This window comes from Camelus ferus, chromosome 3, assembly GCF_009834535.1.
Source record: "Camelus ferus isolate YT-003-E chromosome 3, BCGSAC_Cfer_1.0, whole genome shotgun sequence".
In the NCBI taxonomy this organism is placed as follows: Eukaryota; Metazoa; Chordata; class Mammalia; order Artiodactyla; family Camelidae; genus Camelus; species Camelus ferus.
Genome location: NC_045698.1, coordinates 43,647,494 through 43,675,288, shown reverse-complemented (window position 1 = coordinate 43,675,288; position 27,795 = coordinate 43,647,494). Strand labels below are relative to the sequence as shown.

The 27,795-nt window shown below is 34.8% G+C and overlaps 1 protein-coding gene across 2 annotated transcripts; it reads left to right on the top strand.

Moving 5' to 3' along the window:
• The first annotated feature begins 42 nt into the window (after positions 1-42).
• On the top strand, positions 43-27,686 carry TRIM23 (tripartite motif containing 23). Of its 2 annotated transcripts, XM_006186078.3 has the most exons (12): positions 43-197; positions 3,901-4,063; positions 5,514-5,635; positions 7,592-7,870; positions 8,465-8,647; positions 11,264-11,479; positions 15,082-15,216; positions 20,977-21,106; positions 21,603-21,713; positions 22,955-23,079; positions 25,341-25,456; positions 25,773-27,686. In XM_006186078.3, exons 1-12 carry the CDS (start codon positions 117-119, stop codon positions 25,828-25,830), a joined length of 1,719 nt encoding a protein of 572 aa, XP_006186140.1. In that variant the 5' UTR covers positions 43-116; the 3' UTR covers positions 25,831-27,686. The 2 variants fall into 2 exon arrangements, with proteins under 2 accessions (XP_006186140.1, XP_006186139.1); XM_006186077.3 differs by having other exon boundaries at positions 25,341-27,686.
• The last annotated feature ends 109 nt before the right edge of the window (positions 27,687-27,795 follow it).

The following is a 27,795-nucleotide window of genomic DNA, read 5'->3' as shown; positions in this document are numbered from 1 at the left end:
CCACGTCGCACTGCGCCTGTGCGCAAGCGGCGAGCGCAGAGGCTTCTGGGTGGCTCTGCCCCCGCCCCTCAGGTGAAGGCCGTGAAGGCTGCTTCTGCGGCACCGCTCCTCCTAGGATGGCTGCCCTGATTGTAAACAAGCCTGGAGCGGGACTAGACAGTGGCCGTCAGGGCAGCCGGGGGACGGCCGTGGTGAAGGTGAGGGACTTTGCGTGCTCTGTTCTCCACCATCGGCCTCCCTTCGTTTCATTCTCGGAGATCTGGCGGCAGCGCCGCGGCCCTGGCTTTTTTGGGCGGGATGCGCGGCCTCTGGGCCTCCTTCGGCATTACAAGGCTTGCCCTCCCCACCTCGACCCTTATAACCCCACGCCTGAGGTTACCTGGTCTTCTGCTCGTGCCAGTCCTCTGCTTGGAGTCGCCAGTGGGGACATTTGTGTATCCACCTGCAAGAATGACCTGGGCTTGTCTTTGCCCAGGTCCTTTGCTTTTAGTTAAGCTCAACAGGCATTTATTAGCTTATTTTTTGTTAAATTGAGCCATTAGTATTGTCAGATGTAGTTAGATATTTTAACTCGTTCATGTCTACTTATGAGAAAGGTTAATTCCCGTTTTACAGGTGAGGAAACTCAGGTTTCAGTTAACGCAGTGTGTAGCAGAGTCAGAGCTGGCTGGCTCTACAGTATGCTTTTCGCTGTTGCACTACTTCTATAATCAGACCTGTATTATTGCTTGACCTGCTCTTGGTAGGACAATCTGTCAACACTTTTGAGAAGTCTCCAACAGCACCATAAATGCTGGGGGATGTGAATTGCCCTATGCTTGAAGTCTGAAATTCTACCATATGTAAATGCTCTAAAATGTATTTACTGAAAAATCAGTTGAAATAAGAGGAATTCATTTTCCCTTTGATTCACACATACACGGCAAAGATCTGGAAGGGTTAACTGATCTCAGTGGTTTGTAGAATAACCTTTCAGGATCATCTATAATTTGAGATATTAGTAATTCTTGTTCTTTTTTTAAAAATCTTAATTCTTTATTATATATTAGAATCACTGAGGACTTAAAAAAAAAATCTACTTAATCCCCCAGTTCTGATTAAGTTGACGCCAGTATATTTTTTGCATTGCCAGAGTGATTTTAGTTTGCAACCAGGTTTCAGAACCCCTGGACCAAATATCATAAATTCTTTTAAGATCTTAAATAATAGGCACCTATGATTTTTCACATAATTTTGGTTTTATATGACAATAAACAATATATTTCTGCTCACAACTGTATTATCAGTCATTATTGGTGGTGGTTGATTCATCTGACCATGAGGTATTAATGAAGTTATTCTGAAGGTACACGACATATCTGAGATGCAGGGGAGCCCTCTTACTAGGCTTGTTGTAAAGTTGAGATTTTATTTATTGAATTGTGCTTTTTCTAAGTAGAGACTACCTGAAGATTATTTTGTGAATTTACTTGAAGAAGTTGTAATTGGAATGGTTATTACTCTGTAACTACTTTTCTTTTTTCTTTTTTTAAACTTTTTAGGTTTATTTATTTATTTATTTTAATACAAGTACTGGGAATTGAACCCAGGACCTCATGCATGCTAGGCAGGCACTCTACTGCTGGGCTATATACCCTGCCCCTGTAACTAGTTTTATTATCCTATTTGTCTTAAAAATCTCAAAAATAAACCAAAGCCTAATGTAACTCCAGTTTATTATAGCACAGAGTTTGATATATTAGAGGATGATTTTGTTAATTTTCATTTTTGGCATATTGTGAAGTTTATAAAATTAAAAGCTTTTTTCCCTACCTAGGACTTAATTTCTTATGCTGTTAGCCACAATTTCTATTCATAAATACTGAAGAAAGAATTTTTTCCTCTGTTATTTACTGCATTGATGCAAAATAGTCTCATAACTATTTTTGGACCCATGTTTGGTTTACTAATCAGTGGAATTTTACTAGTGCTTTTGGAAAAAACCTAGGGTAGCAACATCAGGAAGTTATTTTATCTTGTGTAATGATGGGATCAGAGATATAAGGTATGAATGAACAAAGTAAAATTTTAATTTGGTTCTTTGGAATTTTTTGTCATATGTAAGTTTAATGTATTATGGTGTCACTATAGTGAGAACATTTATTTAAAATGTTGCATTTATTTTATAATATCTAATTCTTTTGTGAATACCTTTTCTGTATTTAACTGAATTTGATATTTAAGTGAGGATATTTAAGTGAAACTTTTTAAAACAGTAAGATAAATTGAAGTGTGTATTATGTATATATATAAAATTTATGCAGAGCTGTTCCCCGTTTCCCTTCCTTATTGAGAAGTGCAATTCCAATGTAATGTTTCCTGTGTATCTTGCCAGAAAGATAGTATGCTTGTAAAACAATATATATAAAAATATATGCTCTCTTTTGCTCCCCTCCTTTATGAAAAAGTTAAATATTCTGTATGTCACTTTCCACTTTGCTTTATTAATATGAAATCACTTTGTGTGTGTACATAAACCATCCTCTTCTTCACTAGACTGCATAATTTTGCAGTATATGAATGTGTCCTAATTTATTTTCCATGTATATTTGCTTTGTTTCCAGTCTTTTGCTAATGCAGAAAGTGCTGTAAGGAATAGCATATAGATCTCACACACGCGTGATATATTTATAGGACAAATTCCTGGAAGTAGAATTACAAAGCTACTCAAACATTTGATGGATATTGCCAAATTGCCCTCCACAGTGGCTATATTAGTCAATAAACAATTCACAGCAACGGCAATGTATTTGCTCTCCCACATGTCTACCAGCACAAAGTGTTACCAACCTTTTGATCTAATCTGAAAAAAGTATATTGGTGTAGCTTTAATTGCATTTCAAAATGTTTTGGGCGAGGTTGAACATCTTTTCATATAATTAAAGAGCTCTTTTCATTTTCTGTGAACTGCGTTACATTTAAGCTTCTTTTGAACCATACTGGGATGCAGGCCAGTTATGAATTATTTGAATTATCTGTTTACAGTGAAAGATGGTTGCATTTTAAACACTGACTCCAAATTAATTGCAGAGTTAAGATTAAAATTTGTAGTAGATCATGGGTGGCAGGCACAGGAATTTGTGGTACAATTGAACAGTTCAGGGTGGGTATTTTTTAAAAAGTCAATTTGTGAAACACTTAAGGTATATTAAGACATGAGAGTACCTTTGGTATTTACACTTTGTTGACTACTTATAAAACAGACTCATGAGCCTGGGGATCAGAATATGCCAATTCCTGTCACCTTTTTTTTTTTGACTGACTGCATGACCTTGAGCAAATCATGTACTTGTAATTGTAACTAGATAGACAAAATATTTTCTAACCCAGTGGCATATCTATTAATTGAGAACAAGGAATTGAAATTTAAGTCCAATTGCATTCTTACCTTTATATTATATAATGGAAGTGGCTACTAGAAGATAGTTAAAAATTACTTACAGTATTTTCTTAACAAGTTCTTTATCATTTACAAGGTAAATTGTCATCCTAGCAAATATTTCAGATTACTTTTATCCAAAGTAATGATGATTCTTTGAGAGTTATGTAATTGCAGAGAAATAGTTTAAGAATCCAACTTTGGTAGAGTTATATTTTGTTACGGATTTAAGTATAATGAATCAATTCATAGTTTTCAAAAGCTAAAGATGTTAATATACAACGTTGTCTTGGTCCCTGACACTTATCATTTCAAGATTTCACTATGTAGAGTCTGTCAGAGAAGGTGATAAAAAAGGTGATTTAAAGTTTTACACCTAGACAGTTTTTTCATGGAGAAATAAAGTAACTTAACAAGATTGATTCATTAAGTTATGCTTTTAAAGTCATTTAAAGATCACATGTTTCCTTTCCAATTATTAGGTGCTGGAGTGTGGAGTTTGTGAAGATGTCTTTTCTTTACAAGGAGACAAAGTTCCTCGCCTTCTACTTTGTGGCCACACAGTCTGTCATGACTGCCTCACTCGCCTGCCTCTTCATGGAAGAGCAATCCGTTGCCCTTTTGATCGACAAGTAACAGACCTCGGTAGGAAAATTTACAATTGTTCATGTAATACAAATGTCATAGAAAACAATTTCTTTCCATTGATTTTTAAAAATTTTAAATTCCAAGGAGGTTTCAGGTCCTGTTAAGGCCAGTAGTCTTAAAACTATAAACTAGCTCACTTTTAGGTACTAATTTTATTTCGCCTTCTGAGATGTTTATATTCAGTGCTTATAGATGAATAGTTTTAAGATACCTGAGAAAAACATTCTAACCTTATTCATTTGCCTAAAGCCATTATTCCAGGAAAACAATGTTTACCTTAGAAATGAATAGACCAATAATGGAAACACAAATAACTAATTTGAGTCTTAGCGTGTTGTTGACTGATATCAGAGACAAAAGTGTGCAGCTTGTGAAAACTACTCCTTGTTTTCTGTTAAAATGAATTTAAAGGTCTGATGGATTTTTTTCAGTTTCTTGCATACTTTTAAAACTTCACTTTATTTCAAAATGAGTTATTGCTGTGGGAGATCAGATTTGGAAATAACAACATTTATTAACATTTGAACAGTTATTTTACAAACATAAATTCCATGTTTATTCTTCTCGATAATGGAATTTTCTCCAAAATTAATAGTTTGAGGTTGTAATTTTTTTTTAAGGTCAGTAGTACTATTTGTTTTAAGCTTGTTTCCATGTATTCATACTGTATGTCAAGTGGAACACATTCAAAATAATTTAGCCACCAAAAAAAGAAAGCAAAAGTGCCCAGATTTTTAGACTGTAAAGCTTTAAAATGCTAAGAAACATGATTGTAAAATGTTTTGTTGTAGGGGATGAATAGGTTTCTTAAGGTTTTGGTAGTCTTTGAGGGTATCAGTCAAGACCAGATTTCCAAGCTAGGTAAATTAGGAGATGGCTGTGTTTTTTAAGAGGGCTTAAGGCAGCGTTCCTCCCCGTGAGGGCTGGGAAGGTTGATGTGGGAGGATTCAGAAACCGTTCCATCACCTTAAGTGAGTCATCAATCCCTGAGGCCTGTCTGAAAGCAGGAGGGAGAGCCCTGATTTCCGTGGAGGTTGCCTTTCTGTCTCAGATGGGGAGGAGTAGTCTCTGAAGACCTGAGGAGGGCCTCCCGTCGGCAGGGCCTCCTCTGGGGCCTTCTGCGGGGCCAGGAGGCTGTGGGATCCTCAGACAGAGGCATCTGTTGACTGGGCCACATAGGAGAATAGGATTTATAAAGTTAAATGGTAGAAAAATATAATAGAACTTTCAAGTGTGTTTCTACTTAGAATGCTAAGGAGTTATGTATTTTAGAGAGATTATTAAGACAATTGTTCTAACATAAACAGAAAATGGAGAAATTTTGAATTTGTAAAATTTAGACATTAATAATTATTAAACTATGTGACACAGAAATTACTATTGAGTTATGAGGTAGAATGAATAATATTCCATTTTGTTAGATTTAGTTTTTATTTTTATATTCCAGGAGATTCAGGTGTTTGGGGATTGAAAAAAAATTTTGCTTTATTGGAGCTTTTGGAACGATTGCAGAATGGACATATTGGTCAGTATGGAGCTGCAGAAGAAGCTGTTGGGATATCTGGAGAGGTATTAACTGAACCTGGTGAAATATTTGTTATGAGCATGAACTTTGTCTTTTAATTTAAAATACTTGCCATTATAAGTACAATATTACCTCACTTACCTAGCAGGTAGGATTCCAGAAACACAACTTTTCACTGCATTACAGTTCTGAAGGCAACGATATCACCAATAGAACACAAAACTGAAACTTGAATTCTCTGAAAATACTGTACCCAAACTATGTTTTAAATTTATCTCCTCATCATCATGAGTTCTACCTAAGGATAAAGTGAAAGAGTAAGAAGATTGTGGAAGAATAAGAAGGCTGTGTAAGCTCCAGTAAAGCAGAGGTTGCAAAAGTGAATCATTCAACAGTAAAGCACAGAGGAAGAAAGAGGATCTCCATGAAAGAGGCCTTTAGTGTAGAGGCAGGATGCCTTAAAGGTAGCAGTAGCTCCTGATGGATTACTATTAAATATCTTCATGAAAAGGTTAAATTGTGTGTAGGTGTATTCTCTTTATCCAGACATGTAAATATCCAGTAAATATTAGAAAAACCATTAACACAAGTTAAACTACATTTTTAACACTTAAAGAAATTGTCTGTATAGCTCATAGACTGTTCTGGGCATAAGAATAATTGTAGTAAATAACTGTTAATAATTTTAGTGATCAGCTTTTTTTGGTTTATTATTTTTATTGACAAGGTTTATAAGAACAAATTAAATAGTTAAAACCAAAGGCCAATTCTTAAGTCTCATTTAGTCGTTTATTTCACTCGTTTGTATTAAGTATACGTTTTTCTAATGTCTTAACAACTTTATCAAGAAACAAGTCAAATCTGTGAAAATATTTTAAACTTTAAAACCACATCTTTAGTACCAAGGGAGAAAATGTCAGATTGGTTTTTTTACTGCTCTTTGATTAGATCATGATTTCTTAATAAAAAGGAAGTTAGTGAAATGAATTTCAAACTGAAGCACTGTTTTCTAAAATTTTTGCAGTTCCTTTATGTGATTTATCTTTTATTTTGAAAGACATTAGAATATTATCTAATGTTGACCTTGTAAGTTATTTGTCAGGTCTGGAAAACAAGATGTGACATTTCTATTTTACATATATACATTTTTCATAATTGCAAATAAAACTGTTTAACTTTGGCTTTATTTTTTATTTAATGTAATATTGAATGACACCACTGATGTATTTGCTAAATTTTATTTCTGGAAGAATTTGTACCAAATCTTTCCCTTTCCAGCTATGACCTTCTTGTAATCAGTGAAAGTTTTCAAAGCATTCTTGATTATCTGACAACTAGAATTTTCCATCTCAAAACGCTTTTTAGTAATTTGTAAAAATCAGAAATAATATTTAAAAGCTTATATATAACATGCATTTTATTTTATTTTTTTCCCCCTAAATCAAAGGTTTTCAGCCAGAATAGTGCAATGTGGAGCTTTAGAAAAAATACATAGCTCAGACTTCATCTACAACCTATTGAGAAAGAAGTATTTCTCAGGTTGGAGTCTGGGCATCTATGCTTTTAAAAGCTTCAGGTTATCTACATAATGTTCGTGCTTCTCTTCTTCTACATATCATCATGACAAGTAATATTTAAAGCAGTGGGGATCTATTTAATATCAGTTTTTTCCGCCATAAAAAAAGACTTCTAACCTTTATTGTCAGTTTCTTGTGTGAAAAGTGAGGGGATTTAGTGGAAGATATGTTTTCACTGACTGAATCAATAACGATAGTTTTATTTTTGGCCTCAAATTCATAACATATACTGATGATTTTGGAAATAGTTTCTCTTTTATCTATAGAAATGAATAGCGAATGAATTTTGTATTTAATTACTGGTATATTTTTATATATAAAGGCTGATCAGTTAAAAAAGACGTATGGACTTTTATATTTCAAAATTTGGCATGTTATAATGATTGGGGTTTAGTTTTAATATAAGACTTTTTTGTTTATCAGAGCATCATTCGTTGTGATGAAGATGAAGCTCACGTTGCATCTGTATATTGCACTGTATGTGCAACTCACTTGTGCTCAGAGTGTTCCCAAGTTACTCATTCTACAAAGACATTAGCGAAGCATAGGAGAGTGCCTCTAGCTGATAAACCTCATGAAAAAACCATGTGCTCTCAGCATCAGGTGCATGCCATCGAGTTTGTTTGCTTGGAAGATGGCTGTCAAACTAGCCCCCTTATGTGCTGTGTCTGCAAAGAATATGGAAAACACCAAGGTCACAAGGTATGTATATAGTTAAAGTGGGTAGCTCTGCCTAGTTTACCAGCCCACCATTCATTTTCACTGACTTGGTTCTTTATGCTGGAAGTAGAGGTTGAAGGAGAGCTAAATGATGAATGAGCCGAGCTTGGTAGTGCGAAAAGAAGCGAGAGATTTATTTTCTGAATGTCATAACAAATTTCAGAGAGGCCTCGCTCTTGGGAACGAGCCTGATTCTTTCTTTACTCAAAAATGGCTTTCCAGTAGGAAACAGAAGTTCTTTTCTTTGTGTGCATGTTTTCATAATGCACTGGATTGTTTTGATAATATTTGTGTCTACTGATGGACTAATGCTCGTGATAAAATTTTAGAGAGAGTCTTTTGGATTCTTGTTTAGTGATAAATGGACTTCCAAATTTTAAAATATTTCTTTGAAGGATAAATAGTTTTGAGGTGAAGGTGAATTAGTATTTCTTAAGCTCTGCTTTTTGTAAATGTGTTATAAAAGCTGCTTGCAGCTGATGCCTTTTTTTTAAGTAATAGGAGTGACTTAAATAGCATTTTATGTCATTAGTCACTACTATGCATTGTTTTCTATAATTATGTTGCATCTTATAGCATTCAGTATTGGAACCAGAAGCTAATCAGATCCGAGCATCAATTTTAGATATGGCTCATTGCATACGGACCTTCACTGAGGAAATCTCAGATTATTCTAGAAAATTAGTTGGAATCGTTCAGCACATTGAAGGAGGAGAACAAATAGTGGAAGATGGAATTGGAATGGCCCACACAGAACACGTATGGATGTTTTTCTTCCCTACTCTTTTCCCCTCTCATCTTTTCACCTGCTAGTATTTGTTGAGCAATTACATTGTGCCAGTACTGCACTAATCATTGGAAATAAGTTTCTAAAAAAAGTCTCTGTCTTCATGGAATTTATAATCCATCATGGAAGAGAGACAGTTTCAAGGGTGGTAACTGTGTACTTTGTCGGAGAAGTACAAGATGCCCTGGCGTGGACATTTCGAATGGCAATAGTTTAGGTGAGGCAGGGAAGGCTTTCTAGAAGGTATGACATCTAAACTGAGACTTGAAGGAATTTAGTCAGGGAGAAGAGTAGGGTGGGGAGTGAGTTGTCCCAGAGAGGGAAGCATATGTTAAAATGCCTGGCAGGGAGAATTGGCCATACTGTAGACATTTAACTAAGTTCACTATGATTGAAGCTTTGAATAGGGTGGGGCATGGCAAGCAAAGATGTTAGAGTGTTGAGGGCCAAATCATGTAGGATCTTGTTTGCCATGTTAAAGAATTTGGACGTTATCTTATGGGCAGTAATGAGCCATTGAAGAATTGGCATAGGAATAACATAATCAGACTTGCATTAAGAAAGTTTGCTCTTTAATGTAGAAAAGGAATTGGCAGAGCAACAGAATTGGAAGCAAGGAAACCTATTGGGAGGTTGCTGAAATTACCTGGTTGAGAGACTTGTATGGCCTATAATTCTAGAGTGGTGAGAATGGAGAGAAGGAGGTGGATCTGAGATATTAAGGAAGCAGACTAGGTAGGTCTTAGTGACTGATTGACAATATTGATTGGATAGGTAACTTAGAGGGTGAGGCATGATGCCTAGGTTTTTACCTTGCTCAGCGTGGTAGATGGTGATATCAGGCACTAATGGAAAAGAAAGAAGAGTTTGGGGAGGGGAAAATGGACCAAGGTAGTAAGTTTAATTTGGATGTTGAATTTATTATTTCTGTGAAATAAGGGGAGATACCCTCCAGGGAATTAAAGGGTAGGTGGTGTTGGGAAGTGAGTGTGTCTAACTTTTAAGAAGTTTGGCAGTGAAGAGAAGGAAGGAACTAAAGTGGTAGTGGTAGTTGCTCTTTAAAATTGTGCTATAGAGGAGAAAGGGATCTTTTCAGATGAGAATATAAAACCCTGGGACAGACAAAATGTAGTGTTTTTCTTTGGTAAACGAAAAGTTAAAGCTAAATCATTGGGGAATAATGCTAGAACTGCTTTCTGTCAAATATAGTAGCCATTAGGCTCATATGGCTATTTAAGTTTAAATTATTTAAAAATTCAGTAAATGCAAAGTTTAATTCTTCAGTCTCACTAGTTACTTTCCAAGTACCTTTTAGGTGGTATAGCTAGTGGCTATTATATTGGTCAGCACAGATGTAGAGCATGTCCTTCATCACAGAAAAGTATATTGGACGTTGTTGTGCTGGAGTGGAAATATTTTATTTATTCCTTCAGCAAAACATACTAAATGCTAGACACTGTTCTAGCTAATGAGGCACCACTGTACAAGTCAAAAATACCTGCCTTTGCAGAGTTTACATTTTAAAGTGGGGGAGAGAGACAACACATAAGTAAAGTACTTATGGCAGAAATATGTTAGGTGCTTTGGAGAAAAAGAAGGGAAAGGGGGTTGTGCCCTTTTATGTCATGTTTGAGGACAGTCTCCCTGAGAAGGGCCATTGAGCAAAGACCTAAAGGAGATAAGAAAGGGAACCATGGCTAATATTTGAGGAAAGAGCATTTCAGACAGAAAGAAGGCAGCACAAAGGCTTTGAAATTGGAGTGTGCCTGGTGTGCTTAAGAAATTGTGAGGAGGCTGAGTGTAGCTAAAGTAGAATGATTGGTGGGGACCATAGCAGGAGTTGAGATTAGATAGGGCCTTATAGGCACTTGCTCTTCTTTCTGCCAAGAATGCTCTTCTTCATGATTTCTTGAGGTTCCCTCTCTTAAGTCCTTTCGGTCTTTGCTCAGATGTCTCTGTCTCAGGGAGTCTGTCCTTGAACATCCTATATAAAGGATTTTGGCATTTACTCTTAGTGGAATGGGAAACCGCTGGGGAGTTTGAGCAAAATAATAATTGTCTTTCTGACTTAACATTGAAAAAGGGTAAGTTTGGCTTCTGGATGGAGAATACATTATAGAGAGCAGGAGTAGATCTAGTGAAGACTATAGAAGACTGTTACAATAATCAAGTGAGAGATGATAGAGGGTTGGATCACACTGATAGAGGTGGAGAGGCATGATCAGATTCTGGATGTATTTTGAAGTCAGCAGAATTTGCTGAAGCACTAGTTGTGGGATACAAAAAAGAAGTATTAAGAGTAACTCCAATTTTTTTAGTTTGAACAACCTGAAAGATGGAGTTGCTATTTATCAAGATGGAGGAAGCTAGGTTTGGGGTTAGGAGAGACTGGAGAGTAGGTATTCCATGTTGCTTGAGATGTTGTTTAAACAGTTGGACATCCAAAGGCTATGGTTAAGAGGAAAGATCTAGTGTGGAGATACAAATTTTGGAATTCTTAAGGGTATAGATGGTATTTCAATTTTCATTATTTCACATATAAAATATTTGTTAAGGTTACAGTTTAAAACTTATTTTTATTTCCTTAGGTACCAGGTACTGCGGAGAATGCCCGATCATGTGTCCGAGCCTATTTTTCTGATCTACATGAAACTCTGTGTCGTCAGGAAGAAATGGCTCTCAGTGTTGTTGATGCTCATGTTCGAGAAAAACTGATTTGGCTCAGGCAACAGCAAGAAGATATGACTATTTTGCTATCCCAGGTTTCAACAGCCTGTCTCCATTGTGAAAAAACTTTGCAACAGGTATGTAGTTTAAACATGTTAGGACGTAGTTTAAGAAAGAGGATTTGTGAGCTTAAGTAGGTAGTTACCAGAGATACACACCAGTCTATTTTATTAATTTAATAAATATTTTATATTATTACTGTATGTTACTGCGGGCATTAACGCTGTGCTTAGGACGTGGTCTCTAACCTCAAATTGCTGCACTCAGCCATATCAGTGTCTGCTTCTTCACATGTCCTCCCCACCGTAAAAACCGTGGGTTGTAGAACCTCTCTAACTTCTTGTCTATTCTTCAGTCACGCCAAGCCCTGTGACCCTTCTTTGCCAAGCATGTACTATTCTTTCTGCTTGGTGGGCTTATATCTCCCTTTTCTGATAGGAGAAATCTTTCTTCAAAGTTTAGTGTGAATGTTTGCCATTCTTTGAAGCTCCTCTTCATTGTTCTTTTTTTTTTTGGGCGGGGAGGGGATTGCCTCTCTAGCATGTACTACATTTCTGCTCTAATTTAGTGGTTCTTAATTTTGATGTCACACAGCAAAAGTAGGTTTTTTGATGGTTGAAGTAGCATAAGCAATTTGTTACCTAGTTTGCAGATGTTGTGCTTTTAAAATACATTAGATTTAAGGCTATTCTAACAAAAAGTCAGTCTTTCTTGTTACTTTTTTGAATCTGTCTTCATGAGCATGTGATATAAGGCTAATTGTTGCCCTGGGAATTTCCAATAAGTTGCAGTCTATCTTATCTTTACTCTGTTATTTCTAATGATTATGTTGATTTCAAATCATTGTAGAGCTAAACTTTCTACTATTATAGAGCTTTTCCACTTAAATATCTGATTAGACTTATATGAATGTAGCCAGGCTGTAACCATATCAGTCTTGAGTCCTTTAGTCCTTATCACATTGAATTGTAGTAATTGATGTTTATGCCATTTATTAAGTTGTCTCTGAGCCCCAGTCCTATTCTTCCATCCTCTGCTTTGTGATGCTGGGACTGGAACTCTACCAATCATGTACCTACTTTGCCAGCTGACTCCAGGCTAGTTTAGTGAAGTAGAGGGAGGCTGGAAGGTGGGAGGCAGTTTCCTGTGTCTGCTTGGAGTTCTTGTGGATGTCACTGCTCACACAAAGACCGCTTTCCTTAGAGAACAGACTTTCAGCTCAACGTGCCCCTCCTGTAAGTTTCTAAGTTTTAATAATTCTAGCATCTCTACTTTTTCCCCTTCTCCCTGAGGGTGGTAGCTGTTTCCTCCACAATACCTCAGAATTCTTTTTACCCTTTCTGTTACCTAGTTAATAACTACACCTAATTAACAGGTCTTCATATTAATTTTTTTTTGTTCATGTTACTGGTGTGTTTTTTTGTCTCCTCACTTGAACCTAATGATATAATATACACATTTGTCCCTCTGATTGTTGATAGGATATATCTTTGTATCTCTAAATTCTTTGTATCTGGATAGAAAGAGCTTAATACTTGTTCGGCTCATGATAGATTATCAAGCTATACAGCAAAATCAGAAATGGATCATGTCCTAAATCATACTTATGTGAATATTTCAAAGTATTTTTATATTTATTTTATTAAAAAGTATGTTCATAGTTACTGAAACGTTTAGAAGTATTATTAAGAGTTTCTGAAGCATTTTGTCAGAGTGAACAATAATTATTAATGACATGGTATTATCTCACTATGTTAATGCAGATGAAATTGGGATCTTGGATTCATTCTTCATACAGACCTGTTAGTTTTGTTCTGATTTATGGCCACAGGACTCTAACCTCAACCAATAATCCTAAAAGTTCCTGGTACAGGGATAATTGAACAGAGGAATGGCTGGAATATCACATGTTTATTACCAATTTTGAGGACAAAACTTAATCATCCTTCCCTCTTCTCCAAAAAAAAAAAAAAAAGAAGATATATCATCTAAGTTCAAGGCGTGATGCTGAATGGTTAGGATTTGTTTATTTACTTAGCAAGTATTTGTTGAGGGTCTACTGCATGCTATGTATAGTCTGGGTACACAGAATATGTCAGTAAACAAAACAAGCCAAAATCCATAATCTTGTGGAATTAACATCCTAGCAAGAAGACAATGAGCCATAACCATATCTAAATAAGTAAATTATATAGTGTGTTAAAAAGTGATAAGAGCTAAGGGAAAACACAAAGTGTAAGGATACCGCAGATTGCATTTTTAAATAGTCAGGGTAAGCATCATTTAGAGAAGGTGAGATTTGAGCAAAGACTCAAAGGAGAAGAAAGTGAAGGAACTGGTTCAAGACCTATTGGAGGGAAGAAGATTTCAGCTGAGGAAATGGTTAAAGCAGAAACCCTAGAGTGACATGCCTGGTGTGTTTGAGGAACTGCAAAAGAGGGCACTGTGGCTGGAATAGAGTAAGCGGCGGAGAGAGTAATAGGAGCTGATATTAGAGGTAATAGGGAGTATATGTAAGGAGGGCCTTGTGGGTAATTGAAAGGACTTCAGCTTTTACTGATTGAAATGGGGAGACCACTATGGGGTTTTGAGCATAAAAATTATTTGGTTTTACTTAAAAGAATCACCCTGGCTGATGTGTAAAAAATACATTGAAGTAAGGCAGAGATGGAAGGAAGGAGTTCAACAGCCAGGAGACTACTGTAGATTCCAATTAAGAGAGAATAGTAGCTTGGATAGTCGGGGCTAGAAGTGCCCAAATTCTGAATATCCAAGAGGATTTGTTGACAGATTGTGTGTGAGGCATAAGGGAGGAGAGGGCAAGAATGACTTCAAAGTTTTTGTTCTGAGCTATTCAAACAACTGAATTGCTGTCAACGAATGTGAATATACAATAGTGAGCAAAAACTGAACACCACTTCTCTCATGGAGCTTACATATTGCTGGGAGGTCTCTGTCTTATGATGAATGCATTAGTATAGAGTATCTCTGGAGTAAAATTTGAGAAACTGGAAAGTGCTTGACTTTGAGGAGAGGGAGACATCACAGTTTAACCTTTAGTCCTTTTTTTTTTTTAAATCCAATACATGTATATCTTAAATTATTTAGGAAACTTTTCATAGAAGTACAACATATACATATAGAAATACGTGCATAAGTGTTCAGCCAGCCAAATTTTCAGACCAGACATTACTGTGTAATCAGTGTCCAGATTAAGTAACAGAATATTTCCCGCACCCCAAACCCTTCAGGTGCCCTTCTAGTAACTATCTGTCTTTCCTCCTAAGGATAAACCACTGTCCTGATTCTAATGCATACTTTGTTTTTGCCTGTTTTGGTTATTAATATAAATGGAATCATACAGTTCAAACTCTTCATGTCATTTCTTTTTTTACTCTACATTATGTTTGTGAAATTCTTTCATCACATGTAATTGTGGTTCATTCTCATTGTAGTAGTGTTGCATTTGTGAATACGCCACAATTTATTTATCCATTCTTCTTCTGATGGGCTCTTAAATCATTTATTAATGCCTGGTTATTATTATCTTAGTCAAATTTACATATAAGTTAACTCTGAATACTGTAATGTTGAATGAGTTTTCTTGAGTTTTGGTGATATCTCTTTTTCTTGTATGTCTTTAAAAAGTTTACAAGACATACTGTCTTCTCTTTTCTAGGATGATTGTAGAGTTGTCTTGGCAAAACAAGAAATTACAAGATTACTGGAAACATTGCAGAAGCAGCAGCAGCAGTTTACAGAGGTTGCAGATCACATTCAGTTGGATGCCAGCATCCCTGTCACTTTTACAAAGGTAATATACTGTACTTCATTTTTAGGTGTGTTTTCTGACAAATAATAATTGTTTTACATTCCATGATAATCTGCTTGAAGAGACAACTAAGAAATTAATGAACCATAGATTAAAAAAAAAACTATCAGAGGAAAATAGAAAGTGGTGTAAGAAATTCCCTGTACTCATCACCCACTTTAACAGTTAAAAACTTTTTATTTCATCTGCTCTTTCCCTCAGTCTCTGTCTACCTGCAGCCTCCCAGGTTGCTTTTTTTTTTTTCAGATTTTAAAAACTTATTTTTTTTAATTTTTATTTTAATTTTTTTAACATTTTTTATTAAGTTATAATTATTTTACAATGTTGTGTCAAATTCCAGTGTAGAGCACCATTTTTCAGTTATACATGAACATACATACATTCATTGTCACATTCTCTTTCACTGTGAGCCATTCCCAGGTTGTTTTAACAAATTCTGACATTTTTCATCCTAACATCATATCATTCCATCTATGTAATATTTTTGTGTGTACTTCTAAAAGGTAAGTTCTCTTTTTAAATGCACAACCAGAATACTATTATCACACCTAAAAAATTTAATAATACATCTCTATTTTTTCTGTTATCCAGTTAATATTTAAATTTCCCAGATTGTTAAAAAAATATTTTTTAGGTTTGTTTTTTTTTTTTTTTTTTTTGAGACAGAATCCACACAAGGTATGTATTTGGCATTTTGGTTGATATATTTTGGTCTCATAAAATGGATTCTCCCTAATTTAAAAAGGCATATGTTTTCCATTTTGCTTTCTATTTTTAGGGACTGATTTTTTTAGATTTTAATCTTGTTTTATAATTATGTGAAACACTTACATGATCCAGAGTCAAATCTACAAAGCAAGTTTCATTCAGAGAAGTCTAACTTCTCTTCCTGCTGCCTCCAACCTTTTCCTTCCTTCTCCAAAGAAAAGCATTAAGAATTTTTCTTAGTTTTATTCATCATTAAAAAAAAATAGAGAAATCTATTTGTATGCACACTCCCCACATTTAAAGGTAGAATACCTTACACACCTTGCACTTTTCACTTGGGTGTTCATCCTAGAGCTCACTCTATAGCAGTATACAGTGACATTGTCTGTTCCTTTTTACAGCTGCAAGCTGCTTTATAGTGAGGATGTACCACATTTGTTTTTATTGTGGAAAAAACACATAATATAAAATTTACTATCTCAACCATTTTTAAGTATATAGTTTAGTATCGTTAAGTATATTCACATCATGTGAAACATCTCCAGAAATTTTTCATCTTGAAAAACTGAAACTATACCTTATAAACAATAACTCTCCTATTCTCCCCCTTCTCATCAGTGCCTATAATTATCATTATACTTTCTGTTTCTTTGAATTTGACTTCTCTAAATTTCTCATATAAGTGGAATCGTATAGTTTTTTTCTTTTTGTGACTGGCTTATTTCATTTAGCATAATGTCCTAAAAGTTCATGCATGTCGTAGTATGTGACAGAATTTCCTTCCATTTTCAGTTTAAATAATATGCCATTGCTCGTTTATGCACATTCTGTTTTTCCATTCATCTATTGGTGGTTATTTGGCTTACAGCTACCTCTTGGCTATTGTGAATAGTGCTCCTGTGAACATGGGTGTACACATATCTCTTTGAAACTTTACTTGTAATTCTTTTGGATAAATACCCAGAAGTGGGATTATTGGCTCATATGGTGGTTCTATTTTTAATTTTCTGAGGAATTGCCATACTGTTTTCCATAGTGGTTGCACCATATCATATAAATCCCACCAACAGTGCACAAGGGTTCCACTTTTTCCACATTTTCATCAATACTTGTTATATTCTGTTTGCTTTGTTTTTGATAGTAGCCATCCTAATGGGTGTAAGGTGGTTTTGATTTGCATTTCTCTGATGATTAGTGATGTTGAGCATCTTTTCATGTACTTCTTGGTAAGTTCTTCAGAGAACTTTGTACATGTCCTTTGCTTGTTTTTTAATTGAGTTATTTTATTTTTTGTTATTGAGTTGTAGGAGTTCTTTGTGTATTTTGGATATGAATCCATTATCAGACATATGATTTGCATATATTTTCTCCCATTCTTTAGGTTGTTTCTTCACTCTGTTGATTGTGTCTTTTGAGTCACAGAAGTTTTTAAGATTGATATAATTCCATTTGTCTATTTTTGCTTTTGTTGACTGTGCTTTTGATATGATATCTAGGAACTCATTTCCAAATCCAATGTCATGAAGCTTTTCTGCTGTTTTCTTCTAGGAGTTGTATAGGTTTGGCTCTTACATTTAGGGCTTTAATCCATTTATTTATAATCCAAATATTTGTAATTTTTATATATTCTTTCTAAATTTACCCTTTTATCATTATATAATGACCATCTTTGTCTCTTATAACAGTTTCTGACTTAAAACCTATTTTGTCTGATATTACAGTAGCTACCCTTACACTCTTTTGGGTGTGATTTGTATCCCAAAAGGTTTGCATCTTTTTCCATCCTTTCACTTTCAGACAATGTGTCCTTAGGTATAATTTGAATCTTTTGTAGACAGCGTATTGTTGGATCTTGTTTTTTTAATCCATTTATTCAGACTAGGTCTTTTGAGTTGTGAGTTAAGTCTAATTATATTTAAAGTAAATATTGACAGGTAAAGACTTACTATTGCCATTTTATTCATTGTTTTCTATATAACTTGGTAGTTTTGTTTGTTTGTTTCTCCTTTCCTCTGTCATTGCCTTCTTTTGTGTTTTATTTACCTTTTTATAGTGTCATGGTTTGATTCCCTTCTCATTTCCTTTTGTGTATATTCTATGGATTTTTTTTTGCTTGTGTGTTTACTATTGCTATTACATAAAACATCTTAGTTATAACATTGTATTTTAAATAACAATTTAACTTCAGTTGCATTCAGAAAGTCTACTCCTTTACAGTTCTACCCCTGTATTTTGTTATTGATGTCACAAATTAGGTCTTTATATATTGTATACCTATTAACACAGGCTTCTAGTTTTTTAAAAAATGTTTTTATTTCAATTCTATGAAGAATTAAATTTATGCACCCAAATTATAATAATACAGGTTGCTATTTGTCCATGTAGTTTTCATTACCATTTTAAATTTTCTTCATGTTGCTGTCTAGTGTCTTCATTTCAACTTGAAGGACCCCTTTAGCATTTCTTATAGAGCACATCTAGGGGTAATGGCTCCTTCAGCTTTTGTTTTTCTGGGAGAGTCTTGATTTTCCTTCACTTTTGAAGGACTTATGCCATATATAGCATTCTTGGTTGACACCTTCTTTCTTTTAACACTTTGAATATATCATTCCCACCCCTGAGAAATCTGCTGATAATCTTATGGAAGCCCCCTTATATGTGATGAGTCACTTTTCTCTTTCTGCTTTCAAGGTTCTGTCTTGACAGTTTGATGATAATGTCTCAGTAGGAGTCCCTTTGGGTTTATCCTAGTTGGAATACATTGAGCTTCTAGAATTTTTGTGTCCAGTTTCTTTCCACAGATTGGTAAGCTCTCAGCCGTTATATCTTCAAGTAATTTCTCTCTGCCCCTTTATTTCTGTATTCTCCTTCTGGGACTCCCATTCCTGGAAGTCTCTTAGGGAGCTTCACTTTTCTTCACTCTTTTCTTTTTCTTCCTCTAACTCGATGAGTTCAAATGACTTGTCTTTGAGTTGCTTATTCTTTTCTTCTACCTGATGAAGTCTACTGTTGAAACTCTTTAGTGAACTTTTCAGTGCAATTATTTTATTTTCACACACAGATTTTGTTTTTTTTTAAAGTTTCCATCTCTTAGTTGACATTCTCATTTTGTCTATTCAAAGTTTTCCTATTTTGTTTATTTATTTGTGTTTCTTTTAGCTCACTGAACATCTCTGTGACAGGTTTTCAAATTCTTTGTCCAGCAGTTCATAGATATGAATTTGTTGAGTGTCAGTTACTTGAAGTTTATTTTGTTCCTTTGATTGGGCTCTTTTTCCCTGTTTCTTGGTATGCCTTTTGATCTTTTGTTGAGATTTGGGCTTTTGAAAAAACCACTGCCTCCCCCAGTCTCTATGGGCTGTCTTCGTGCCTGGGAAACCTTTCATCTATAAGCCCAGCTAGAGATTCTAAGACTTCCCAAAACTCTTCTGGGGAGATGCCTTTGAGCTTGTGCGTGCTGCTTTTACCTCAGGTTCCCTGCTCAACTTGCCCCTGTCTTCTCAGAAGCCAGTAATCTCTTGCTTCCTCTGGTGTTTCCCCAGGGAACTGCAGCTCTAACATGCCATGTCTTTGCCTCTGTTTCCAGTGGCTTCCAAACTATGTCACCAATACTAAGAGGTCCAAGTCTGGTGAAACCGAAACTAGTGTCTAAGGCCGCCCCCAGATAAGCCAGAACACTGGGCGCTCAGGCCGCTCTCTCTGTTTCTGTCCGGAGGAAGGAGCCTGGTATGAGAGTTTTCCTCCCTGTCACACCATGCTATGCCAGGTAGGGGGAGGGCCACAGATGGGTGTGTAGAATTCGGTGAATTTTCCTAACCCTTTTGGTGGAATCCCTCCTTGGTTTTATGGCCTGGGTGCTGCAGCTTCTCAGCTGGTCTCTAGAGTTCTCACAAAGGTATTCTGATCCACATATTGTTTCTGAACAATATGTATTTCTGAAGCTTAGGACTGGACTGAATTGTAGATTTGGGAATCGGCATCATATAGATGGTAATTCAAGTGCACGGAGCAAAGGAAAACATGTAGAATGAGAAGGAGGCCTCATATAGACTCTGCAGAATGCCAACATTAAAGAGGTGGATCAAAGGAAAATGACAGGGAGCATCCATAAAGGTGAGATGAAAACCAGAAAAATTTGTATCACCAAAGTCAAGAAAAGAGTGGTCAAATGAGGAAGGAAAATAATTTCTGACACTTAAATAGCAGTTACCATATCCCAGGGACTGTTGTGAGGATTTTTAGAAATCTTATAAAAAATTAATCCTTGCAGAAATCCTATGTAAGTTAGGTACTATTTTTATCCTCATTTTATAGATGAGAAAAGTGAGACGGAGAGGTCATGCAGCTAGCAATATATACAAGTATGTTCATTGCAGCATTGTTTATAATATCAAAAAATCAGACATGACCTAATATGTATCAGTTGGAGACTGGTTAAATTGTGGTTCAAGGAATATAATGAAGCAGTTGAAAGAAAAAGGTAGGTCTGTATGTTTTGAAATGAAAGGACTCCATAATGTACTATTGAGTGTAAAAAGTTAGTCTCAGTGTAATGAGGGTTTTTTTTTTTTTTAAGTATATTTTTGTATGTCAACCAGTGTGTGCACAGGGAAGTGTCATGAAATTGTTAACAGTGGATATTTATGGGAAGTGAGTATCTCTTTTCATTTTTAATTAATATATTTAGCACAGCATAAAAAATCTTAAAGAAGATTCAGTTTAGCTATAAAATCTGGGAAAATTAAGTGGGTGAGTGTATTTTTTTAACTTACATAAAAACGAAGTACATAGTCAGTTTTCCTAAGCTGAGATTTAGCAAAGCAATGAGGAATGATTCATCTTTCTAAGAAGATCAAGGGCATTTTATTTTATTTCTAAAGGTATTTTAATAGGGAAATTCAACTCAGGTTTTAATGGGTTAAGGAATGAATAGGAGACAAAAAATTTAAGATATTTTGTAAACAAAAGTATTAGTGCTGATACTTTCTAACTCCCTGTCAAAATAAAAAGATTAAAATTTTTTTAAAATTATAGGACAATAGAGTTCACATTGGACCAAAAATGGAAATTCGAGTTGTTACGTTAGGATTAGATGGTGCTGGAAAAACTACTATTTTGTTTAAATTAAAACAGGATGAGTTCATGCAGCCTATTCCAACAATTGGTAAGTATGAATATTGCTTTTTACCTTAATGGACATTTTACAGACAAACCCTAGCTTACAGCTAAGTTCTTGGGAGTCTTATTTCGTGCCAGTGTGGTGGGGAGATTGGCTCTTAAGACAGCAGCATTTCAGAGAAAAAAATGCAAGATTCGTGGCTATGGGATGAAATGTGGCTGGTGGGATAGTTAGAAGGAGCAAAACATTGGTTGCTGAGGTTTAGGGGTGAGGTTTAGGGGTGAGGAGGTGGTAGTGGTACAGAGATGACATTTGGGTGCTCAAGGTCCTAAGGACTCTTGATGGTTTAGAGGGCTAACCCTGGTTACAGGTATATGTTTCCCTATGTATGTTTATTAGGAGTGGAATCAGTTGGGCAGCAGTAGATATTGCTGTATGAAAATGATTTGTAAGTCACATTTATAAATGGGGTTGCCTGTGTTTGATGTGTCACTTATTATAAATATACATTCAGTATTAAAGTAACTTTTTTTTGAAACAGGTTTTAATGTGGAAACTGTAGAATATAAGAATCTAAAGTTTACCATTTGGGATGTAGGTGGAAAACACAAATTAAGACCATTGTGGAAACATTATTACCTGAATACTCAAGGTAAGAGTGTAAAAATGACATCTTAATTTTTCACATTTTTAGGATGCCAGTTTTCAGTGGTTTGGCTTATAAAGCTGATATTCTAGCATTGACTAAATATATGACTATACTTTTAAATATTGGTAGCGAGCCCCACATTATTAGGAAAATTAAGGTGGAAATCCTGGATATGTACTCTGGTTTATTTCATGAAAAATTATAGCATTAAGGTATTTAAACTATATATGTAGGCAGTTAACAGTATTTACCTCTTGTTGCTCTCAACACCTAAAGTATGTTATTACCGTTCATATGATTGATCGCTGGCAATATTGTGGTGTAGGGTAGAATTTGTGGTGTATAATTCTGTTTAATTAAGTACAGTGCAACATTTATCTGATTATAATCTCTCAATAGCTCCACTTCTTCATTTTCATTCACAATTACTTGCTACCTGCAGAAGAACCTATAGTAGTTTGCTTTTGACCAAACTTTGTTATATCACATATATTCCACCTAGCATTTATTCACATTTGGGCTCCATTCTACACCTTGCTTCCTGTATGCCAACACAAATGTTATGTTCATGCTGCCTGTTCCATATGTCATCCTATTTTCCACCTAGAAGAAAGACTAGATAATTTTTACTTCGGGATTTTTTATACTAAGTTTAGTATGAGCCAGTGATTAAGGGGGGAAAATGAAATTTTGAACATAAGGAATGCTTGAAAAGTCTGGGATGTTTAGCTACAATAAGGTAGCTGGAAAGATTTCAAAACAAAATTAATTCAGTAGATATTTATGAAGTCTCTGCTGGTATTTTGAGTACAGTCTATGGAAAATGCTGTACTAGACACCTAGAGAGAACACTCTGGAGAGATACAGATGGTGATCTATTTGTTTTTAAAAGACTATTTTTTGGTAAAGGCAGTAGTAATTGAAGAAGTAGTATCCACAGGTAGATCATGAGAACTACATTTTCATTTATTAAGAGAAAAATATTCAGTGATATGCACAGCAATATGTGTTTGGTAGAGCAAGTGTTGTAAATATTGTTATTGATGGGGAAACAAAATTTGAAAGTTACGTGAACTCTTTGAGATCATATTATTTCTAGGTGATCCTATGATAATAGGCAGACTTCCTGTGAAAATAATGATGGTAGACTAACCATAATATAGTAATTAGAACATTAAAATATTTAGTCCATTTACTGAAACTTAATAAGTGACTGAATATTTTTGTTGTCTTTTTTTTGGTAGCTGTTGTATTTGTTGTTGACAGCAGTCACAGAGACAGAGTTAGTGAAGCACACAGTGAACTTGCAAAGTTGTTAACGGAAAAAGAACTCCGAGATGCTTTGCTCCTGATTTTTGCTAACAAACAGGTAACACATTTCAGAATACTTATTTTAGCATTCCACATAAGGTAGCTGTTACTATTTCAAGAGAAATAATTCAGTAGATATTTATAAATTTTCTGCTCTTTATTTTGAGTACAATCTATATGGAAGATGCTATACTTGGTACCTTGGAGTTTAAACAAAAAAAAATAAGGTAGTTGATGTCCATCAGAAACTTTTATGTACATAGGTAAGCCTGTTAAGTGTATATTTCTAATACAAAGAAAACTGGTAACTTCAGTAATATTAACAAAGTATGGTGGGAAATTAGAGAGTAGTTCTAAAGGTGGAATTCTAATAAGATTTATAAAAAATTTGAATTGAAATTATGATAAGAGTTGAAATTAGGGGTAAGACTTTGAGTCAATATGTGAAGGAAGGAACACTGCAGGCAGAAAAAATAAAAGCATGAGTATTTTTAGGGAGCATCAAGCAGATCTGTATGTAGGGGAGTAGGCAGAGGATGAAAAAATCTAAGAGTAACAGATGACGCCATGTCGAAAAGGCCTGACAGGGTCTGACTGAGAAATTTAGGTTTTACTCTGTGAGCAAAGAACCATCAAAAGGTTTTTGGGCTAGTTGGTGATAAGATCATATCAGTGTTTTAAGATTGTAATCCTGGGGGTATGATGTAGAATTCATGAGGGTCAAGGGAGTGGAGACAGGCAGATGGAGTAAATTGCTGCAGTAATTCAAGTGAGAGTTAACAAGTAGTTGAATTAGAGGAATAGAAGGGTAGAAGCAGATTGAAGAGACTTTTTCATTGAGATAGAATTGTTAGAATTTGGTGCCTGAATGGGGAGGATGAACAGGGAGTAGCTGGGTTGCTAGATCTTGAGCCTAAACTTCTGGGACGAGGAGAATGCTTTTCTTTAGTGTAGTAAGGGGGGCTTAGATATCATAAGAAGGAAGAACAGGATGAACAGTAAAGGATTTTCCCCTTAATTAAAAAAAAAAAGAGGCAAACTGTTAAGAGCTGATATACTTTGTTTTATTTATGATTAAAGACATGCAAATAAGGCAAAGTGAAATACCATTTTCCACTTACCGTATTGTTAAAGACAAAATGTTTGATAATCCTCAGACTTGCATATACTGTTGGTGTATTAAACTGAAACATTTTCTTGGAGGACAATATAATACTTGTCAAAGTTTTAGATGTGCATGCACTTTACCCTGTATTTCTATCTCTAGTAATGTATCCTGCAGACAAATATCCTAAGGTTATTCTAGGGACAATTTTGCAAATGTATGTATGTAAAAAATATATATGTTTGCATCTATTTGTATGTATTTGTAATAGCACAGAAGCACATGACTTCAACCTACATATACAGTATAGGACTGGTTAAGAAAACTGTGTTCCAACTAGTTGGCCATATAGCAGTTGCACTGTGCAATATTACAATAAGGACTGGGAAAATTTTAATGGATGTAAAGTCTATTACGGTTTGGGATAGTATTTCTGTCTAGTTCTCAGTGATTTAAATGTGACCAAGCCTTCTGTACTTTGTCACAAAAAGCGGGTTTTCCAGGTGTCTATTTTGGTGAGTGTCAAAATAAGAATTTATGGTGTATCACTGTCAATTCACTTTGAATTAAAATATATATATTGCAGAAAAAAAAAAAAGAAAACTATGTTCCACCTACACAGTGGAATGCAACTCAGATGTTAAAAATAATGTGGAAAATCTGCTTGTCCTGATAATGGAAAGAACCTATATCTTCGAGATGTGTATTAAGTAAAAAATAAAAAGAAAACTAGAGTATGTTCCTACTTATTTTGCATGAATATGCATGAAAGTTTTCTGGAAAAATATGAAATAAATTGTTACTGATGCTTGCTTCTGGGAAGAAGTAGGTATTCAGTAGTGTTAGGAGTGAGAATTTAATAAACTCTTCTTATATAAACCCTATATAAAAGTCATTTTTTTAATGATATACATGTGTTAACTTCTTTTTAAGTTGATGCCTTATAATTACCTAGGCAGTATCATTCATTTAGGGGGCATGGCCTTTACTGATTTCATTGTGAGGCTCTTCTTGCAAACTATATTATAACCAAAACTCTTAATTTTTTTCTATTCTCATTAATCTCAGGATAATTACTGAACGGTGAATTTAGGTTTTAACTTTAGGCTTTTGTTAGAATGGTACCAACAGAATTCTAGATGGCAATAATTACAAAAATGATAATTTTGATGGGCTGATTAAAAATAAAATTCTGATGTGTATATATCTCTCAGGATGTTGCTGGAGCTCTGTCAGTAGAAGAAATCACGGAACTTCTTAGTCTGCATAAGTTGTGCTGTGGACGAAGCTGGTACATTCAGGGCTGTGATGCTCGAAGTGGTATGGGACTGTATGAAGGGTTGGACTGGCTCTCACGGCAACTTGTGGCTGCTGGAGTATTGGATGTTGCCTGATTTTAAACGCAGCAGCTGTTTACAGTTTTGTGATTAAGAGTTATTTTGCACACAGTATGTTGTAATAAATTCTGTATCTCAAAGATAATTAGTTAACTTAGGATGTGTATATAAAAGGACTCTTGGATTGGAAATTCAGTACAATATTGCTTTTAAAATATTCTGTAGTGAACTGTATCTGATTGAGTAGATTAAATTGGATTAAATAGGGACTTACTGAGTATACTTTTTTGAGACATTTGTTATTTAAAGTTTTCAGATTATATGTGACCCATATATTGGGAAAGAAGTAATCACAGAGAAAGGGTAGGTGAAGGTTTATTCTTTCAATGAAAAAGGAATATCTAACTGAGTGCCTAATGGAACCTCTGTATGAAGCAAGTGAAGCATGGCTTCATCTTTAACTTGCCTTTTCACTGGATTTGGCAGTATTAATTTAGCGACAGTGACTTAATGAAATAAAATCCAAACTGCATCTTTGGGTAATGGGATTAATTTAATGTTCAGTATAACAGAACACCTTTAATGCTAAGAACTATAAGCTATTGAAAATTAGTATTTTATACAGTGTTTCACTAAAAGTTTCTTGTAAAACCTTTTGTATAAAACCCAGTGAGTCAGAATGAAATGTTACCTAACTAGGCTTGTCAGATTAGTACTACACTGAAGAACAATTCATAATAGAACTGTGAACGTCAGTTATATACTAGTTGATCTTCACTTATGAAAGACTCATTTGTAGGGCTGAGCCTGGATGTAATAATTTCCTAGGTCAGACCTCTAAATTGGCCCTTGTATTTTTCCAACATAGTTAAAGTACTTAGTGTGTTTCTTTTTAACATAATATTGCATCTTTAGTGAGAGTGGCTACAGGTAAAATGTAGTAAGTTACACATAGAAACCTGGGTTGGTTTTGCATAAAAGGTAGAGATCTAAGTAGCAAACTGCCTTTACCTCAAGAGAAGTCATTTAAGCAGTGGAGACTGCTTATTACCTTACTTTAAAATGTTTTCCCAAAATAAGTGCATTTATCTTGACAATAAAACATGATCAAGGCTTTTCATGACAAGGCCTTGGAAAGTTGAGAGAGAGAACATGTAGAGAAAGGAAAAGAAATGTACAAAAAGTTTACACCACATTTATTATGCAGTGTTCGAAGTAAAAGTTTAAAACTTGTGCTCTTTACTGTTTTTCATTTTTTAAGGAAACTCCCTTATTATGGCAGTACAATTTATATTTAAACATAGCCAGATTGGATTTTATGGGTTTTTAAAAAATGTTCTTTATATTTTAGGATGAAGTTGAATCCTAAATCTTATTATTTGAATTCCTGTAAGGACATTGATGTCTGATGACAAGATGTGACTTTTCGGTGGCACTGTTCTAGTTCAGTCTCTTCAAATGTATTTTTGTTTAAAACAAAACTTTGAGAAAACAGTGCATTAAAAAAAGTCCATCAGTGTTATGGGCAGTGTGTAAATATGTAAATATAATATTTCATCCTTTATTTTTCAAGTAAAAGGTCATGCCATTACAAATGTAGCTTGTGCATATAAGTAATTCTTCTGAATTAGTATTTGACTGATTGCAATAACTGTGAAAAATTTAGAACATGTTACATTTACCTTGAGCCCTTGAACTGTTTTCTCTACTAGGTAACTGAAAAAAAAGTCTGACACTAACATGTAAACTTGCTTTCCTTGTAAATTATTTCACCAATTTAGCTAAACATTTAAATTCACGTTCCTAGCATATTGTTAAAACACAATTTAAAAACTGCTTAGAAGTGATTATAATGTACATAACAGTAGTGTTTGTGTGTGATTTTTTTTTTTTAAGAAATATTTTTCTCAGGTTCTTATTACTATTTGTGGTTGTATTTTTTCACTAATTATTAGTTAAGATTGTGTTAGTTCCCTCTGGGAAATGTCAAATTTAAGAATAAGAGAAAGGTTTTAAATACAGTCTATTAGGATTTGTCTCCTAGCTCTGAATTTCTGTATTAAGCCTTAATAGTATTGTGTATGGTTTATGAAAGCAGGCTTTTTAAAGTGTATAGCCCTGGTCTGTAATTCTGGAATGCTTTATAATCACCAGAAGCCATTATTTGCATTACATATATGATCAGTATAGACAGCAATAAAATATTGAAATTGTTTTAAAGTCCTATCATTATTCTAAAAATTCTGTTTTTTGAACTGTCTATCTAGTACTATTGCTAGCAACCAGTTAGTCATATTTCTGCTGCAGTTAAGAAAACCAGTAAGACAAAAAG